The sequence below is a fragment of the Astyanax mexicanus genome, chromosome 22, assembly GCF_023375975.1.
Source record: "Astyanax mexicanus isolate ESR-SI-001 chromosome 22, AstMex3_surface, whole genome shotgun sequence".
Taxonomy (NCBI): Eukaryota; Metazoa; Chordata; class Actinopteri; order Characiformes; family Acestrorhamphidae; genus Astyanax; species Astyanax mexicanus.
The window spans coordinates 17,058,749-17,079,070 of NC_064429.1; the positions used below are offsets into that span (position 1 = coordinate 17,058,749).

A 20,322-nucleotide genomic window follows, 5' to 3' on the forward strand; every position below is an offset into this window, starting at 1 on the left:
TCTAATGCATGTCTTATTCGCTTCATTCTGTTGGAGTAGGGCAAAACAAACATCCTGTTTTTATGATGATAGACCAAAAGTATAAACAAAAGTTTCCTAATGGGGTCCATTTCCACCTGACGAAAAACACTCGAATGCACGTCAAGTTGTAAATACGACCGCCAACCTCAGAAGGAGAAATTTCCAAGGAGAACTTGAAGGCAGAGCATAATACTGTTACTTGCCTGCAGGGGTGGTGTTATCCACTGCACCACACCAACCACCATTACTATATTAATAAGATTAGGATTGATTTATATTAAAATATAAAAAGCAGTTGATCTGTCAAAATAAAAAATAAATAATATTTATTATGTTAAAAAAAGTTATATTTATGGGATATTCTTCACTTAAATTTTAACAGATTTTTTTTTCTCTTTTTTCACACCCCCAAACTTTATTTTTTATAGTTATTCATTGAGGAAAGAAGCAAACATGAAACTCGCAAAGGAGTTAAAGAGGAAGATAACAGGAAGGGGAAAAAAACAACAAAACCAAACGGAAATAGGTACGGATAGAAAATAAAAGAAATATGAAATGTTGGTAAAGAGTGATTTAGTAATTAATGGGGGAGAAGAAAAATTAATAAAGCAATAAGTAATAAATAATCGATGGAGGAAAAAAATGAATAAAATTAATAACGGAAAAAGGTACGGATAGAAAATAAGAGAAAGATTAAATGTTGGTGGAGAGGGATTTAGTAATTAATGGGATAGAAGAAAAATTAGTCAAGAAATAAGTAATAAATAATCGATGGAAAAAAAAAATAATTAATAAAATTAAGAAATTTCCCCTTTTACAGTATAAACCTTATTTTCATACTGAAAAAGAAAAGGGTAAATTTACAGAATAATTAAAAATATATATGTTTGTTTTCTGTCTAGTTATTTAACTAGTTGACTGCTAATTAACTAGTTAAATAATAAAAAACAAAAATATCACTCAGTCACTCCGAGGCGCCGCTGTAGCTCACCGGTCCGGGAGGGGTGGAGTAGCTGCTGCTACAGTCAGACCCAGCTGGATTAGCCGGTTAGCTGTGTAACAGATTAGCGGGCTAACAGGTTATCAGGATGGGACATGAAGCAGCACCGGGTCGCTGCTAATGAGCCAGTATTTCCCAAAACACTCATGAGCTGCTCAGTAGAAACTTTCGGCTGATTAAATGGTGAGTATAATAAGTTATTTATCTACCGTGTGTTCTGTCTGAGTGAGACTGGGGGCGGCTTGCTAAGAGGCTAACGCTAGCTTAGCTATTTTATGTGGTTTCTATGTATAAACGGAGTTAAGATATTAGCATTAGCTCGCTAGGCTAATTAACGTAGCTAATGCTAGATATGCTAAGCTAGGTAAGCTAATTTACCGGTTATTGGCCAGAGTTTGATGAATTTTATTATTTTTGAGTTGGAATAAACAATAATAACACAGGGTTTCTGTCATTTCTTTAAATATATGTCAAAGTAAAGCTATTTTTGTGCGGAAATTTAAGTTAATCTGGCCGTGGTTGGTAGCTAGCATTATCTAACATAGCTAGCCGGTTTGGGGGTTTATTAATTATCTAACTTATCTAAGATAAGTTAACTTTATTGCTCTTTCAAGATATTTGTCACTGTTGTTTTGTTAATTAGCTAGCTAGCTAAGTAATAAATCATTGAGTTAACTAAGTTACGTAAGCAACAGGTTTTTGCCAGGGTTTATATTTTGTGTTTATTTAACTCATGTATGTCATGTAATCTAGCTAGGTTAATTGAATTTAGTTAGGTACCTAGTTGTTAGCTGTGCTTGTTTTTGTGGGTAAGCTTAACCCCCAAAAAAAACCCTTGGTCGCAGATCCTTTAAAAACTGTGTAAAGTTTCCTACAGCACTCTTTTACTTTAACTCATAATGTCCCTCAGTGATGCATACTGAACATCCTTATAAAGCTCCTTCTAAAAATTATTTATGAAGCTAGCTAAGCTAGATAACCAATTAACCCAAAATAACCCATGGTGATATACAAGTCACGGACCCTTTAAAAGCTGTTTAAAGTTCCCTACAGCACTCTGTCCTTTACTTTAACTCAAAGTTCCTAAGTTACATATACTGAACATCCCAAGAGAATCACTGGACCGTGTGTGAATGTGTGTTTGTTAATCTCACCTTATTAACAGAATGTAGGAATGCTGGGTTAGTGTTGTGGAAAAAAAACATGGTCACATACCCTTTAAAAACTGTGTAAAGTTTCTTACAGCACTGTCCTTTACTTTAACTCTTGAAGTCAGTGACACATACTCAACATCCTTAATATTTACAGAATGTAGGAGTGCTGGGTTAGTTCTTCACATGTGCCAGCAATAAAAAACAAACAAACATGATCTGCTCACTGTATTTATCTTAAATTTTGAAATTCGTTTTAATATTCAGAAATACGTCTTGTTAAGCATTACTTTATGGAGAAGTTATTTATGAAGTTAGCTAAGCTAGATAACTAATTAACCTAAAAGATCCCATGGTGATATGTATGTCACAGACCCTTTAAAAGCTGTGTAAAGTTCCTTACAGCACTCTGTACTCTGTCCTAAGTTACATACATTGAACACCTCAAGAGCATCACAGGACTGTGTGTGAATGTGCTCACCTTATTTAAAGAAGGTAGGAATGCTGAGTTAGTGCTGTAAATAAAACTAGATCATTTTAAAAGTGTATTATTTGCGTCCACAGGTCTGGTCCAACCATTTAACCATGCTTAAATTAGTGTTTTTCTGGTCCATATACCTGATTTCTAGAACAAAATGTTAATTATAGTTAGGGAATTTTAATAAATTACGTTACTTGTGTTGCAACATTATTTTAACCTTAACACATTTGCAGTCATGTTCCCACAATAAAGAACAAACATAAATGATCTGCTCACTGAATTTATCTGATTTGATTTTTAAATTAGTATCAGTATACAGAAATGGATCTTGGCTCTTATGTGTTAAGCATTACTTTATGGTGAAGTTAATTATGAAGCTAACTAACCTCATCTAGATAACCTAGATAATTAAGATATAGAGGATATCTAACCAACACACCCAGTTGAGTCTCATATTGGTATAACATATGGTTTTCTGGAGTTCTACTGTAAATGTTTTTGTTAAGTTTACTACTGTGTGGACACTGACTGGAAATGTTCTCAGTTTGATGATGACTAATCCTAATACTTTCTATCTTTGTGTTTTGTAGCTGCTGTTACTGCTTTATGCTTGAGACTGTGTAAAGCCACCATGCCTTCAGCCAAGGTGCTGAAGAGTACACAGTACATAGAACTGGGTAGTTACCAGTACTGGCCCGTACTTGTACCCAGAGGAATACGCCTGTATACGTATGAGCAGGTACCGGCCTTTCTGAGGGAGAACCCTTACATTACAGATGGATACAGAGCATACTTGACGTCCAGACTGTGCATTAAGAGGTAAGTGTTACAGCATAACAGAGAAATGTCTGAGTAGCCCAAGCCTGGGATGGGTATTTCTTATAATATCATGATACAAGACACGATACTGGGTTCACGAGAACGAAACGAGAAGAGATTTAAAAAAAAAAAATTGAAGAAAACATCAAAAATGAAAAAAGGTTTGAAAACTAGAGTTTTATTTGACAAAATCATATAACGCAATCTTAACGGACTGGTTTCTCTCACACATTGATTCTATAAGAAATAGAAATAAGAATAAAATAATAATAATTTTAAGTCTAATATAGTGCAAGCAATAAGTGCAAACCATAACCAGTCATATGAAGCCTGTGGTTTGTTTTTTTTCTCCTAAATCTCTTGTAATTTAACTATGCATAACCACAACCAGTCATATTAAGACTATGGTTTGTGTTTTTTTCTTCTAAATCTCTTATAATTTAACTATGCATAACCATAACCAGTCATATTAAGACTATGCTTGAAGTGCAAACCGAGACAGAACAGTACAGAGCTAAGGGATTAGTACAACTGCCTTTGAAACAGTCATGTGTACGATTTACTTACAGTATTTATTTATGGTTTGTGTCTTGTTGGTCACTCTGTTACCATTTATTGTTTCCACTGGAGCCAAAATGCAGCCAGACATACAACTTAAAAGTAGCAGAAGCATCTTCTATGCAAATGCCTGAATTTTCCCCTTCTGCTGAGAGCTGCTCTCACTGCTCAGCCACCACACTCTATCGCTATCGCTACTGGGTTGCCAGATCCCTCTTAAAAAGTCCATACTTAACTGTTTTTTTTTTCCCGCGGGACAGGTTTAAGCCTGACGAGAAATATCGTCACGTTTTAATCTCGCGAGATCTCGTGCCACAAGATTTCGTCACACCCCTACTACCCTGCATAATTCAGTTTCAATACACATACTCTAACTTTAATGTACAGAGACCCTTCATGGTCCTCATCACCTGGATCATCACTGTTCTTTCACCAGCTGTGTTAGATTAAGGTTTAACTCTGCAGGGTGGTAGGTACATACCCAGAACCAATCTTGAGCACCTCTACAATAATGGTAGAAAATAATAATTCTCACTTACACTGGTGTTAATGTTCTCTTTCTAGTATTTTTATGCTTTCCAATGAGACTGTGAACATCTGGAGTCATCTGCTAGGCTTCTTCTTGTTCTTCTCGCTGGGGGTGTATGACATGGTGTCTGTGCTACCTGTGCTTGGAGCGTCCAGAGAAGACTATGTTATCTACTCTATAGGACTCTTCTGCTTCCAGGTTTGTCCTTTTTCATGTATTAAAAAATCACATTATGTAGTTTTACTGAGTTATACAAGTGTCCTATGCTTATCATTGTTTAGAGAAAGAGTTAAAGGGAACCTACACTTTGAAGATCATGTCAAAACATTTAGGGGCAAAAATATTAAAGCATTACAGTGACAGTGAAGTCGAAGCTGTGAGAAGCTTGAGGTGGACATAAATTATGCAAATAAATAAGTGAGAAAGTGACAGCTTTGGCTATATTCATTAGAGTCCCACTGTACTGCAATAAATACATTTAGTTTAGCATTAAGACTAATGGAGGCTTTCAAAACATGTACGCTTGTCTGGCATGTGGTCAGAATCAAAGCGTAAGCAGTTATGTGTATTCAGTGTATTAACGTTTGAAGTCTTCTAATCTAATGTGTGTATTTGCTAGTGTTACCGTTATATATTTAGTATTTGTAGAAGGAAGGAAAATAGCAGCCCCCTACTTTGGCAGCTTCTCTCTCGAGCATACGGATGTAGCGCAGATACTCTGCTAATTCCCAGAACCTACACTTCGAAAATCATGCCAAACATTCAGAAGAAAAAAAATAAAACAAGCAGTACATCGGTGATGGAGCTGCGGGTAAGATAAGTAGGCTCAAGACTGAACCTTACGCAACTCAAAGATTTCACATTTGAAATGAAAGCATAGAATTGTGGGCGATCTCTTCTGACTTTAAGTGAAATTCGAGACTGGGTGGGCGCTTGTTTGCAAACATCAAGTCAGTCTGTTAAGTTTCTTTTTCATTAATCTTTTGACATTAACCCTGAGGTGTAAATGCAACTTATATTCTCATATTTCTCATTTCTCAATTCCTCATCTTTTTAGGTGTGCATGCTGTGTTCAGTGGGCTATCACTTATTCTGTTGTCACCGCTCTGAAAAGACCAGTCGACGCTGGATGGCTCTGGACTATGCTGGGATCTCCATTGGAACATTGGGCTGCTATGTTCTGGGCGTGTTCTATGCCTTCTACTGCAATAACGTACGTATCAGTTTATGTAGGTTTGTATCAGTTTACCAAAACAACATTTTCACTTGGTCATTTCAGGCTTTTTGAGTATCACTGTGTGCAGAGTTATTCATATAGATTTTTGCTGCTGCTCCAAGTTTCTTATATATGTTCAAGTCTAGTAACCTTCACCAGCCTGTAGAGCTGATTGAGCATCAGAACAATAGTGTGTTTATCGACTCGGTTAAAACCCAGGAACCCAGGTGCTAAAACTGTTGCTGTTATTTTCAAACTCTTGTACGCACCAAGCAAGTGTGTCGAGATCACCTGAACAGGTGAACATATTTCTAAATGAATTCTGGCACAGATCATATAAAGTATAAAAACAGTACAAATCAATGGCATCTAAACAAACCAAATGCATAACATGTCACAATATGGTTGTTGTATGCATTCTTGTGACTGCCAAAAAAAATCTATCAACCCTGCCTGCCCACTCCACCAACACCATGCTGTCCACATCTGCTGCTTTATCACGTATGAGTCTCTATGCAGTCCTGCCTCCATTTGTGTGCTTTAATTCTAAGACACATTTAATAATCAAACCCTTCCCAGTGCAACTGAAAGTCCTCCTCAGTCTGTATATAGTTGGGTATGATCAGTTTCCGTGAGAAAGATAATCGTGGAGGAATCATGTAAAGTCTTTAGCACAGCACAGGAAAAAACTGATACCATATCGTATTGTGCACAATAATATCTCCAAACATTGCGACACTATAAGAAAAAAAAATCCATATCATGATATTGCGGCATTATTAAAAACAAGAATATTCACTTTTAAATATTTGTTGTGTATATGCATGCGCAAAACATGCTATAACTGTAGTTTTGAGGTAGATTTTTGTTGCAACATTACTTATTACTTACTTATTTTTAATGTATTTTAATGTATTTTTTAGGTATTTTATGTATGATACTCTATATTACAAGATATTCAAGTAATAAATGAAGAAAAAATACCCTGAGATGCCTCCTATGATGATTTCTTGGTACGTGTCATACTGTGTAGACAGAAACTTTCAATAGCTTCTTTCTGCCTGGCATCCACTATCAGTTAAATCTCACTCACATGATACATTATTTCACAAAAGTGAGTATACACTCCTTACATTGCCAAAAATGCATATCACGGTATTTTCAAGATTCTGACGGTTTCACGGTATATCACGGTATTTTTATATATTTTTTTAATTATTATTTTTTGCAAGACTGGGCTTTAATAAATAATAAGGAGTTTAATAATAAGGAGTTACTGTACTGTTAGGAGTACATATAATATCAAACACTAAGGCTTTGATTAGTATAGGTTTTACTTTGTCCCACAAAATTAAACAATATATAAAGAAATCAGACTTTATTATCAGAAAAAACAGCTGAAGAATTTAAACAATAGACTTTAAAAAGAGATACTCCATCAACTTTAACACACCTTCCTTTACAAAATATTTAAAATATTTTTAATACTTTCATAAACAATATAAATGGACATAAAATACTCCAAGTTTAAGTATTCTAAGACATATTTCTCAAAAGTTCTATTTCACAAGTAAGACATAAGTTTAATATAAATTTACTATATGTTATTCCTGAAGCCATTAGAGGCATTACAGTATTAAACTCAGCCACAGTTCCCTTCTTTCTCCAGTTAACCAATACAATTAAATCATCCTTTAAGCTACAGTATTATTATATTTAAAAGGGTTGTAGTTACTGCTCTATGTTACTGTGATAAAAACACCCTAGACGAGCGTTTGACTCCACGCGGCTACGTGTGCTTCTCTGACTGTGCAGTTCCACACGGCGCTCCACAGCACCTAGCGGCATCTAGCGGTATGTTGGTATGAGAGAAATGCATACTGGTTCTAGTTCCCCCTGCGGTATACTGAATGAACGGGTATACTGCCCAGCACTACCTCACATTTTTGTAAATATTTTATTATATCTTTTCATGGGACAACACTGAAGATATGACACAATTCAATACAATGTAAAGTTGTCAGTGTACAGCTCATGTAACTGTGTAAATTTGGTATGCCTTAAAACAACTCAACTCGCAGCCATTAATGTCTAAACTGCTGTCAACAAAAGTGAGTAAACCCCTAAGTGAAAATAGCCAAATATTGCCCCATTAGGCATTTTAATTTGCCAGTTGTCAATGGGGAGTGAGTGTGTTAAATTTTGGGGTATTGCTTTCACACACTGTAATGCTAGTCACTGGTTTTCAACCTGGCATTTCATGACAAAGAACTCTCTGAGGATATGATTTTTGTGAGATTGTTATCATGCCTCACAATTTATATAGTTGTGTAGATGCATTTCATCAGTTAACGCTTCCTGATCATTTCACATACTACTATCCCATGATTTCAGTGCCAGTAAAACAGCTATACCTTGTGTTAGTGTTAGTCTCACTAACACAAGGTTTGAGATGCATTTGATTTTTTTTTTTAGCTGTGGTTTAATTATCTTACAGATTCAAGTTGTTAAACCTGAAAAGGCCAGGTGTAAATAGGGTCCAAGATCTGCCTCAGAAGGGCCTGATGTTTCTGTAGCTGTGCACACTGATTTCTTAGCAAGCCTTAGCGTGATAGCTAGTCCATTCAGCATTTAGGCTAATTACCATTCAGGTGGAAGTAAATCGTCCCGTGTGATTGACGTGAAAAGATGTGTGTTTACAGTCTGCCTGTGGCATATGTGTGTGCATGGGTTTGCGTGCATGCCCGTGTGAGTGTGCCTGCGTGTGTGTGTGTGGGGTGAGATTCAGACAGGGGTAGATTAATTAGTTGGCCTGAGGAGCGCCGTCCCATAGCGGCCTAGCAGCAGATGGTAGGCCTGCTTTTGTTGTGGGCATATGCTACCTGTGCAACAGATACAGAGCAAGAGTTCACCTTTCGTGGGAGGAAACACTTGTGTGGGATGCCGTGGGTGCCGGGTTTTTGTAGAGCTCGTATTGTGTATCGTGTTGTGAGGTTAGTTTATTGTGAAACAGTGTCTCAAACCTTTCCTGGGCTTTCAGTCTGCACACAACAATAAGTTAACATGCTTTCAGCTTTTGGCTCCAGGTACAGTAGCGGCGTATTGGTCGAAAGCTAGCCGCATAGCATCCTCTTTAGAATTTCACTTCTGATTACTTGACTAAACATATTTGGCCGAGAACAGTGTCTTCTTTGTCTCAGACAAACAACGAGAGAAGCTTTCGGAGAAACTTGGATCCAGAACATCCGACGCAGGCAGCTAGCTCTTGTCCCTCAACTCCCACTTGCTCTTTGCGGTGCGCCACTGCGATTGGCCGTGTCGTTTTGCGCTCTCCGTCCCTCCTCCCCCCACCCCTCCACATATTGGAAGTGCTGGCTTATTGTGCCCCAGAATGCGGCGGAAATCTGCTCCAGCCCAAAGCAGATGGCCGCGTTCGTGGACCCACTCCGTCACTCCTGTTCCCCACCATATGACATTCACACGTGGGTGAGCCATCTCCACTCTCCCCCTGCCAAGTGTTTAGCTTTGCTTTTTGGGTGACTACTCAATCAGCCAAGTCCCCCAAGAGAAAGAGAGACTGTTTTCTTTCTCTCTTTTTTTCCTCTCCCTTGCTCTCTCTCTCTCACTTTATCTATCCAGCACACAAGGAAGTTTATTTAGGCTTTGGTGTAGTATTAAGATTATATTCCATATTATCGTCACCTTATTTACCTTGTGTGGACTTATGTGGAATCGTATTGATGGAAATGATTCTTGAACAAATAAACAATACAGACGGCAAATTGAAATAAAATTGCGTTCGAAACCCATAACATGCGATAAAAAACGCTCTCAATGCAGGTAAAACATAACATCATTATCCCGATAAAAGAAGAAAGCCTTCAGAAAGATAGCAGAGATGTTAGGAGTGATTAAAACAAGAAAGAGCACAGTGGTGATCTCAGGAACTCAAAAAAGACCTGGACATCCATGGAAGACAACAGTGGGAGATGATCACAGAAAGATTTCCAAACAGAGGGTTCACCAAAAGGGGCAAATAATTAATACCATTAATAGAAAGACTCACAAACCAACAACAAATTAATACAGCTAGCTGCAGTAGAAGCCTGGCAAAGCATCAAAAAGAAGTGTTTAGTAATGTCCATAGGTTTCAGACTTCAGGCAAGTCAAACGATACATGATCGTTTTATTTTTTTATTTTATTTATATAGTTCCTTTTTTTATATTACATTTGTGCCTGATATGAGGAGGCTTTGTAGAAAAATGCTTCCAATTGGTAGGATATTTTTGTGTAACCTATTCAATTAAACCTGAAAGTCCACTACATTTTAATTGTATCTCCTTCATTTCATTATAAATCCAGGGCGGTGGCATCCACTGTCCAAATATTTATAGACCCAACACTGTACTTGTTGTTCTCTATTGCCCTCTAATCTCTGGTTTCTTTCCCCCCACCCACAGTACTGGCGGCAGGTGTATCTAGTCACAGTGTTGGCGATGACATTGGGCGTGTTCTTTGCCCAGATACACCCTCATTACCTGACCAAGAACTGGCAGAAGTTGCGATCGATCATGTTCTTCTCGGTAGCGGCGTATGGCCTCATCCCTACCTTTCACTGGATTTGGCTCAGTGGAGGTTTCAGCTCTGCCATCGTACAGGTAGGACTGAGCTTCACAATCATCTCATCTATCAAAATAGTCATTTTACACACTAAAATGTATATTGATTGATTTGAGGCACACTTCTGTGATGGCTTTGTAATGGAACTAGAGTGCCTATAAAAAAGTATTCACTCCATTTGTTTAGTTTTATTTCTCTTTTAGCAAGAATTGGCCGATAAAAGATTTAATACCACAATGAGGAGATTTTTTTCCCCTCAAAGTAATGAATATAAACTTAGTGATTGCATATTCACCAGATAATCCAGACAGTTGGTGCTTAGTAGTCTTTTTAATAGTGCAATGGTCAGGTAAGGACAGTTAATGTCTCAAGCGATGTATTATAAAGACACCTGCCTGATCTTGGTTAATCGTGACTTGATTAATCGTATATATCTTGACTACAAATATCGGAGAACATTTTACAAAGAGTATAAGTCCGGGGATGGATAATAAAAGTCAAAATTCACTGAACATTCCCTGCTTACCAGTTAAATTTATCCTTAACAAATGCAAGAAATGGGGCAGTGTAAATGTAAATCTGCCTAGAGCACATTTTCTATCTACTCTGAAGGAGTTAAATAGATGCCGCCGCCACCAAGCTTCACAGCAAGTGTGATTTTGGTGTTTGTGGCAAGAACCTTCTTCTTCCAGTTGACCCTGGATTCTCCCATAAGCTTTTGGGTGAACTGTAGTCGAGATTTACCTCCTCTTTGCTCCTCTTCATGAAGCCATAAAGCTTTGACTGGTGAAGAACACAGACCACAGTGGTTGTAGGCAGAGTATCTCTCCAATCTCAGCTGCTGAAGCTTTTAACTCCTTCAGAGAAGAGTAGCCTCCTTTGCTTGGCTCCTTGTTGCACTTTTTGAAATACCTGTGACTGTTGGAACCAATTTTCTGGACTGCTGTTGAATTAGATCAATAGATTAATCACTTTTAAAGAAATTGAATATTCAGCAATGCATGCAATTGATTTTTGTAAACCCCTGTTTTTTGTATCCCACTGTTTCGTGTTTTTTTTAGAACTTTGTTCCCCGAGTGCTGATAATGTACTTCCTCGCCGCAGCTGCCTTCGTATTCTATGTCTCCAAGGTTCCTGAACGTTACTTTCCAGGTAAAATTAGAAGAGGAGGCACTTTTTGTAGGATTTTGGTCTCTTCACATTTAAGCCAAGCTAATTAATGCTCTACTGCTCTTTTATCTTAAAGGTCAGTTGAACTATGTGGGCTCCAGCCACCAGATCTGGCACATTCTGGTGGTGTTCCTGTTCTACTGGTGGCATCAGTCTGCGTTATTTATTACAAGCTACCGGCAAGAGCACCCCTGCCCTGACTATCCTCGACATGCGTAGGGCTTCATGGATGGATGTGGAGAACTGGCGTTGCTGTGAGGAGCCTGGGTGATTTCTCAGTAAATCACAAGCGACATCTTTTAGTAAATGCACTGATTGTCTTACCCAGTCAGTCACTGTGGCTGGGTTTTCAGTGGAGATCTACATTCAGTGCAAACTTTGATCATGACTCATGATTTACAGGCTGAGTTTTTGCACTATAAAGGTCTGTAGTGAAACCCAAATGTATTGACTTTTCCCCATCATAAATCAACAGTTACTGGACTGATTTGTTATTCTGTAAATATTATAGTGCCTAGCCATTTAAGTTGAAATGTTTTGGTATTAACGTGCATCAGAGGAGGATGCACTACTGTATTGGACATTGTTGGGATGGGGAGCTTTTTTTTTTTTAAAGGGAAAATGAATTTCCAACAGGTTGGAATCTTCTACTTGGGTTCTTGTGCTATGAATTCATCTGTAGACAGTATCATTTTTCACCTCAGGCTTATGTCAGTGTTGGTCAGTGTTTTAAGAAAGTAAAGTATCTTTCCAGTATTGTTTCCCAGCAACTAGCAAACCAGCCAGTCTGTAGATTTCTAAATGTCAGATGGTTCTCAAAATACCTTCAAATACCTTCATAAAAAGAATGTTAATTTCTAAAGCTTTTGATATGTGACCCGTTTGCTAACTATTCAGTGCTATTTTTGGATTCCATCCACTGCGATGATGAGCGTACCAAAGATTTTGATACTGCAACAGATTTTGAATACAAACACCGTCATCATCAAGGCCACTCCTACCAAAAGTCTAGAAGTATGTGTGTGTTTATTATGTCTAGTATAACTTTAGTTATAAAGTTTAATAGTTTGGAACCTGTGCTTTCAAAATAATGTCAGTATCATACCTTAAGTAGAACTGTGTTCTTCAATCCTGGTCAAAACCTGGAGGGAGGTTGATGTGGCGCAGTGGAGAAAACCTCTCCTGCTAGTGAGCTACCACATCATGTGAGACACTGTGGTTTAAGTCCCAGTCTGGGGAATACTGATTAAAAGCTGTTATCCTACGATACCATATTTTTCGCACTATAAGGCGCACTGGATTATAAGGTGCACTATCAATAAACGTCTATTTTCTGGTCTATTTTCATGCATAAGGTGCACTGGATTATAAAGTGCATTACGTGACACTAGTAAGGAACAGGGGCATCACCATGTTCTGCAGTTCTCGCTGCTGGGTGGTTGTGGTGGGGGGGGGGTAATTTTAGTTAAATAAAAGTAAGCTAAGTAAACTAAACTGTAATTCATTAAAAAAAGCACCTTATATTTTAAGTGCACATTATATTGTGAAAAATATGGTAACTATACTGTGAGTCCTCGTGCAACACTCCTCCTAGCTTACACTACATTGACCTGTAAAAAAAAAATAATCCTGTTAGTTGCTCTGGATAAGAGCATCAGCTAAATGCCATAATTTTTTTATGTTAAATGAAGCACCTTGCCCTGCACATATATTGCTTTCCTTCTCCCAAAATACCTGATACAAGTAATCGGGGGTGAGTTTACCAAAAGTGTGTATCACTATGTGCTTTATTACTAGTATTTAAGCTCTTCCTAAACTCTTCTGTTACTAAATTGCAAAACTCTGGTTCCAATCACTTCCATGGCCACAGGTATATACAACCAATAACCTAGGCATGCAGACTCACTACTAAATATTCCATAGTAAACTGTCAATATAAAGCCACTGGGACTTAAAGCAACTCGCTCTGTCAGTGTAAAATATCAGAGCGAGGTCAGCAGATGCTGAAGTGAACAATTTGCAGGGGTCACCAACTTCCTGCCAAACAGAGAGTCTGTGACTACAGACCTCCAAACTTCATGTGGCCTTCAGATTAGTTCAAGAACAATAGAGCGTAGAGATCTTCATGGAATGGGTTTCCATGGCTGAGCAGCTCCATCCAAGCCTTGCATTTTCAAGGACAATGCAATGCAGGCGAGCAGGTACTTCTGACAATTTAGGCCCAATCCAATTTCACCCCTTGGCCCTATCCCTCTGTTGTCCCGTTTTTTTAGGTGGAGGATTTTGCATAAAAACAAGGGTTCAAAAGAGAAATGGATTAGGAATATACAGCTCTGGAAAAAAATAAGAGACCACTTAAAAATGATGAGTTTCTTTGATTTTACCAAATTGTAAACCTCTGGAATATAATCAAGAGGAAGATGGATTTTTGCACCAGGAGTGACATTAATTTATCCAAAAGCAGTGTGTAAGACTGGTGGAGGAGAACATGCCAAGATGCATGAAAACTGATTAAAACAACCAACTATTAATTTCTGAACTCTTTATGAATATGAACTTGTTTTCTTTGCATTGAATTTGCGAAAAATGTCCATAGTTTATAGAATAAAACAACAATGTTAATTTTACTCAAACATGTACCTATAAATAACTAAATCAGAGAAACTAGTTCCGACACTAAAGTGGTCTCTCAATTTTTTCCAGAGCTTATGAGAATTTTTATGACAGTCTTTGTCTGATCCACTTCTACAGCACAATAAACACTCATTTTTGTGGTTATATGTATGTTAGAACAACTGTAGTATTCCTCAGCCTGTCAGATTTCAGAAATCGTTTTTAACACCAACATTTCTAAGGTTTAATAATCAAGGCATATCTTTGGGAAACCTTTGCACAATTGACTTGTCTGTTTCCCCTGAACATTTTTTGCAACTTGGTTTGGTATTCGCTAAGATAAGATCTATTGTTTTTGAGAAACTCACCCCCAGTTAATTAGACAAGTCTTTTCAGGGGTAAAGTGGGTGTTTTAAAACAGGAAAGCTAAAAAAAAAAAAAAAAAAAAACATGTGCGGGGCAGGGTGTGTCTCCAGTACCAGGATTTAGGCTTAGTGCTGATCTGTAGATCACAAAGTGCAATGCAGAATATGTCTGTTACATAAAAGTTCTTATAGCTAAACTAGGTGGTTGGTACTAACAATGTGATTCTGGTCTGGTGTTTGTAGGACATAAGATAAGCTATAACACTCACTGAGATGTGAGACAGTCAATACAACACAGTCATTTTGACCTTTCATATTGCTGTGCTGTCTGTCTTTTACTATGTACAGCTATAGAACTTTAAAGGAGAACTCCAGTTTGGAATGGACTTGTGTTGTAGTGAAACATGATGACGAGTACAAACTTTTGTTGAATAGCCCACCTATATTCACCCCCAGCATTCTGAAATACAGCACTTTAAACCTAAGCTCCCAACAGTCTTATAATGCTAGTGATAGGGGCATATTGCTGTCCTACCATGATAGCAGATAGCAAAATGAATTCAGTGTGATTCAGATATCTCTAGAGTTCATGCAGAGAACTTCCACAAGGTACTGTGTGTATAAACCACATTTTTACTAAACTATATGTGCACTTTTAAAGTTCTAAGTGCCTGATTTTAAATGTGAGGACTCAGAATTCTACCAATTAATTTTAGAGCTACTCTAAGCTTGTTAATGGTGTAAAAATGATCATCCTTTCTTTGCATAGGCAACTCTATGCCCCTATCACTAGCTTTATAAGCCTGTTGGGAGCATAAAAGCTAAAAACGCTGTATTTTAGAATGCTGGCAGAGAACGAAGGTGAGCTATTTGACAAATGTTTATATACATTATCATGTTTTACTAAACCCCAAGTCATTTCACACCAAAGTTCTCCTTTAAAGTTGAGTGTTTTCAGTCAATACCATTTCTGTGGTTATTATTTAATCCTGTGCAGAACAGAATATCTTAAGTTATTTTCATTGTTAATATAATAATAAGACACTGTTTCTGGTTCTCTTCTTAAAATATTTTACAATTTTTTATTCTGTAAAGTCTGGAAAGTCTTTTGCTTCAATGTATTTTCAGATTTTTTTGATTCTTTAATAAGATTAAACTAAGACCAAGAGATTCCAAAAAAAAAAGTTCAGTATTTTATTGCATTGTTAGAGAGCAGCGTAGCACAACAAATCAAATTAAAAGAAAGTAACAGAAAAGAAAGACAGTAAGTATTGCAGTGTTAAAAAGTTCAACCTGTAAAAAAATTGCTTTAGTCAAACATGATGGTTTTCCAAGTGCTATAAGACTTAACCTTGTCCCAAACGTACACTCTAGTTTAAATCACTATCACTGTGGATTTATCTTGATTTCCAGTTTAATTATTTATCTCCACTTAGGCTGCTTCATGCTGTACAACTGAAAACTGAAGAGTTTTGAGTACATTCTTTACATTTGTTCCCATTATAAAGAAAGACGGTACCTAATTATAACTGTAGTTTAAAAGTGTGGATTACGTTATTTTAAATAAGGGGCTAAGAATAAGAATAATAAAAATTGACTTAATGAGATGTTGTGCAGCACCAGTCACACAAAAGGTTAATCAGACCTCATGTGATTGATTATCAACTTAAAGTAAATCCCTTTTTAAGTTTTTTTTTTAGTATTATTTTTGGAGACAAAAATGGCCACAGCTACAAAGTCTATGAACCGAATGCACTTAAACTGCTGAATTATGCATAGAAAATGGTACTTAAAGTAAGAGTGGAGAAGGCCTACGCTGAAATGATTCTCTTTTGACACAAATGCACCACAACAGGCATTTGTGTTTTTGAGGTACAGTAAAGCAGGGTGGAGCATACCCATATAAGGCAATGTGGTGTGAAACTGACCTATCTAGTAGATCACGCGGGAAGCAACAACCTACGCTACCTAAGAACCACTGACAAGTGGGTGGTCCGTGATTGAGCACGCACAAAAGATTCAGTACTCTGCTAAATCTGTATTCTAATAAAATACAAAAAAAAAAAAAACAAAGGATAGCGTATTGTCGGCTTTCGCTAATGTTTTTCTCAGAGCACGTTTGTGATGCAGCATAAAAAGGCTAAAAAGACTAAATGTAATGCATAAAAAGTCAATGGAAAAAACCCAACAACATCCATACACAGGTTCAAGTCAAGTTCAGGGAAAACGAGTTACTCCAAAGTCAAGTTATTAAGGTATTAAAATAGTTTTAAAAGCTGTAAAAGTTGGTTTTACACTAAAACAAGGCCCATGATTTGTTGAAACTGTGAAACTGACTGGCTGACGCACACTGAGAGCACATTACACAACAGCTGCCATCTAGTAAATGTAAAAATTCAAAGGGTGGTCGCGTTGACTTTGCATAAAGTAGCAGCATATGCGCTTAAGTGCACTCTGTGTGCACCGGAAGACGAGACATTCAATGCTTTGAGGGAAAAGGTGCGGCTCCGAAAGGGTCGAGGAGATCCATTTGAGGGGTCTGCTGAGACCCACCGTGGACGACCATTTCTGTGAAGGGCACAGCCCCAAAATCATCCATCGGGTTCCCATCGAACGCGGCTTGTAAAGAACCAGTCCGGGATCTGCCGTTGGCTGTGTTGATGTCGCTGCTTTTGTTGTCTCCGAGGCCTTGGTGTTGCCCGTGTTGTCCTTGTTGACCTTGCCGAACGCTGCCGTCTTGCGGATGGAAAGGCTTGGCGCCAAACGGATCCAATATGGCCTCTTCAGACGGCAAAGCCGTTCCCTTCTCTATAACTTCTCCCATTGTGATGCTGATGTTCTCCTTGGAGGCACTGAGAAACTCGTTGCTACTTTGTGAATCCCTTCTGCCCACCTTCTTGTGCCGTCGTACCCGCTCGGGGGTGCGGAAGCTGGGCTTGTTGCTCTTTCTCCCGCTAGTCGGTGTACCGTGGTGGCGCTTTCCGTTTCCACCGGTGACCTCCTGCTTTGTGCGTCTCTGCCGCGAGGAGAGCTTCTGGAGGCTGCGCTGCTTCAGTTTCTGCTGCTGTTGGGGGCTTTGTGCCTCCTCAAAAGGCACTTGGCCAAAGATGTCCTCCTGGCTTCTGGAGGTCTGTTCCGTGTGGCCGGGCTGGAAGGGCGAGAAGCCAAACACGTCTACACTGGCCGGGGAGATAGGTGGCGTCTGGCCACTGGGAGCATCGCCGCTCCTGCTGGACCTGGAGAGGTTCCTGCTGAAGGGAGCTTTGGTGAAAACATCAAACTCCTCCATGGTGTTTTCCTGGCTCGCCTGCCTGAAAGGAGCCTTGGCAAAAACATCGACACTCTCTGGTGGTGAAGCTCTGGGCTGACCACTGCCAACAAAGGGCACGGCGCCAAACGCATCCACTTCACTTGCACTTGGCAAGGGCACGGCGCCGGGTGAATCGGGAGGGGTGATCAGACTTGTTCCAGATTCACCTCTGGCATTTCCCTTTGCAAAAGCTGAAACCTCGTCACCCAGCATTCTCCCTGCAGCACAGGCTTTCTCTTTCCTCTGGTCACAGTCGGAATCTGAGCTGTGTTTGTCTTCCTCTTCTTCAGCCTCTTCCTCAGAGTCCATGAGCAGAGGTCTCTGCCCAAGGTTCTCTGGCTCTGTGTCTTCAGGCTCACTGTTGAGGCCTTCATCCTCCTCCACCTCCTCATCTTCACTGCTCTTGGGCGAGGGAGGGTCAGACTCGAAGTCGCTGTCCGATTCCTCGCCGGTTTTGTGAGCTGTTGGGCCGGATGAGCTGCTCTTCTTCGTAGGTTTCTGTTCCTTGGCAGACAGTTGCACAGCTTCTTCCAAAGCGACTATTCCAGCAGTGGAGATGCTGGACTCTTCGGATGGCTGCTCTGGTGTGTGCGCGGCAGATCCTGCTGGAAACAGGATACAAAAGATGAAGAGAAGTTTAAGATAGATTTTCACACAATTTGCACAAAATGCCAAGTGAATGCAACAATTCCTTTAATATCCCTTTTTAAAAATGCAGTATTGTCTCCTTCTAGAAAGGGTATTTGTACAGATGGACCATGTCTTAATATGGGAAAGGGTTTAAGGATAATAATGAAAAGCCAGTAAAAGGGGGGGCGGCTGAAGACTGAGAACATGATTACTGTTTTGTTCTGTTGTGTAATGATGCTGGATTACCAGAGTGTGCAATTTATATTTTACTAGGTACAACCTTGATGACATCTTGTATTTTTTAGAAGCCAAACAAAGCCTAATATATTGAGAACTAATCAAACAGAAGGCAAAATGAGACAGAATTACAGAACTCATATGGTCAAAAAACTGTTCTTTTCCAGTCAAGTCTCTTAGTTAAAGTAGCAGTCTGTATTTTGTTTCTAAACTGAAAGCAGGAGCATTTCTGAGTGTAGAAGGGATAAAATATTGTGTTTAATGGTTCCAGCGTGCTGGAACGCCCATCCCTGCTAAGCCTAATATATTCATTGGTCTCGGGTTGCTTTTTGCAGGAGTTCTTTTAGCCACGTCATGCATCTTTACGTACTTACGCCACACGTACAGCCTCTGAAAGAGGATCCGGCTCAGTTTTACTAAATGCGAGCGGCTGGTGGAGCAATGGAGACTTCAGAAGGGGAAACTCAGAGCTCAGTAGCTCATTTACTCATAGTAAAAACAAAGTGTGTAGTTGAAGTGAAGTTTCTGACTGAGCGCTCTCTCTCTCTGACTGAACATAACCTGGAATCGGATTCATCTGCTCTGAAAGGAGACCGCATCACACCCGCCCAGTTTAAAATGATTTTTCTGCATGCTCAGTGCAATTACCCATTCTCACCAGAGAGAGCCCTAAATCCCCCAAAACCCAAAATTTACAGACATCAGCTTTAAAATAATACTGTTCTACATTAACGTTACAGTAAGTTTTCATTTCGGAGATGCAAGTTTTTTGCGCCAACAGAGACAAACTGATTTTTTCTCTCCATCCCTCTCTCTCTCTCAATCTGTGCACACCATGGTTACGTCTGTTTTCTCATAGAGGATCTGAAATCAATAAAATGTGTCACGACCGGGGTGCCCAAACGTTTGCACATGCCTGTATATATAATGACGGAAATAGTTTGTACAAACTTCTCCCCTCGTTCCTGTTCCTCAGTATAGCTGGTTGAAGCCATACCCCATGCTGCGCAGGCAGAGCTGCAAATCTGTTACCATCTAAACCCTCCAAACTGGCACCACCAGACAAAGGGTTAGCCAAACTGTGTGTTGTGTACGAGGAAGTTTCGAAAAGGCGAGCTAGAGGGGGGTACAGAGAAAAGTGTGTAATCAGATGTAATAAGTGAAGATGATCAGTTTGTATTAAAAATTAAAGCTAGCGGGCCATTTAACCTGTACATACAATGCAGCTCTGGAAAAAATAAGAGAGCAATTAAAAAGGATGTTTTTCTTTGATTTTACCAAATCTAAAATCTCTGGAATATAATCAAGATGAAGATGGATGATCACAAGCAATCAAACCAAGCTGAACTGCTAGATTTTTTTTTTTTGCACCAGGAGTGGCATAAAGTTATTCAAAAGCAGTGTGTAAGACTAGTGGAGGAGAACATGCCAAGATGCATGAAAACTGTGATTAAAGCAGGGTTATTCCACCAAATATTGATTTTTGAATTCTTAAAACTTTATGAATATGAACTTGTTTCTTTGCATTATTTGAGGTCTGAAAGCTCTGCATCTTTATTGTTATTTCTCATTTTTTGCAAATAAATTACAATATATTTATT

At 38.8% G+C, this 20,322-nt stretch overlaps 3 protein-coding genes across 6 annotated transcripts in view; 2 read left to right on the forward strand and 1 right to left on the reverse strand.

The window, feature by feature from the left end:
* Nucleotides 1–20,322, forward strand: part of LOC125786735 (cyclin-dependent kinase 5 activator 1-like) — an 832,135-nt gene that overhangs the window by 420,054 nt on the left and 391,759 nt on the right. The gene's annotated exons all lie outside the window — the stretch shown is intronic.
* paqr3a (progestin and adipoQ receptor family member IIIa) lies at nt 1,011–14,233 on the forward strand. Its single transcript, XM_022664849.2, has 7 exons — nt 1,011–1,204; nt 3,244–3,472; nt 4,595–4,757; nt 5,617–5,772; nt 10,237–10,434; nt 11,458–11,548; nt 11,643–14,233. The coding sequence occupies exons 2-7, from the start codon at nt 3,285–3,287 to the stop codon at nt 11,783–11,785; spliced, it is 939 nt and encodes a 312-aa protein (XP_022520570.1). The 5' UTR covers nt 1,011–1,204; nt 3,244–3,284; the 3' UTR covers nt 11,786–14,233.
* bmp2k (BMP2 inducible kinase) overlaps nt 15,715–20,322 on the reverse strand; it is a 66,709-nt gene continuing 62,101 nt past the window's right edge. For 2 of the 4 annotated variants that reach the window (XM_022664848.2, XM_022664846.2), the window contains exon 16: nt 15,715–18,456. In XM_022664848.2, the coding sequence (XP_022520569.2) occupies nt 17,024–18,456 (1,433 nt within the window). In that variant the 3' untranslated portion in view covers nt 15,715–17,023. Of the gene's footprint in view, nt 18,460–20,322 lie in introns of all 4 variants that reach the window. The other 2 variants (XM_022664847.2, XM_022664845.2) reach the window with 1 other exon arrangement.

Coding starts and splice junctions, on each gene's coding strand:
- paqr3a (XM_022664849.2), top strand. CDS start 3,285: ATGCCTTCAGCCAAGGTGCTGAAGAGTACACAGTACATAGAACTGGGT. Junction 5,773..10,236: donor ATGCCTTCTACTGCAATAAC/GTACGTATCAGT, acceptor CCCCACCCACAG/TACTGGCGGCAGGTGTATCT. Junction 11,549..11,642: donor TCCTGAACGTTACTTTCCAG/GTAAAATTAGAA, acceptor TTTATCTTAAAG/GTCAGTTGAACTATGTGGGC.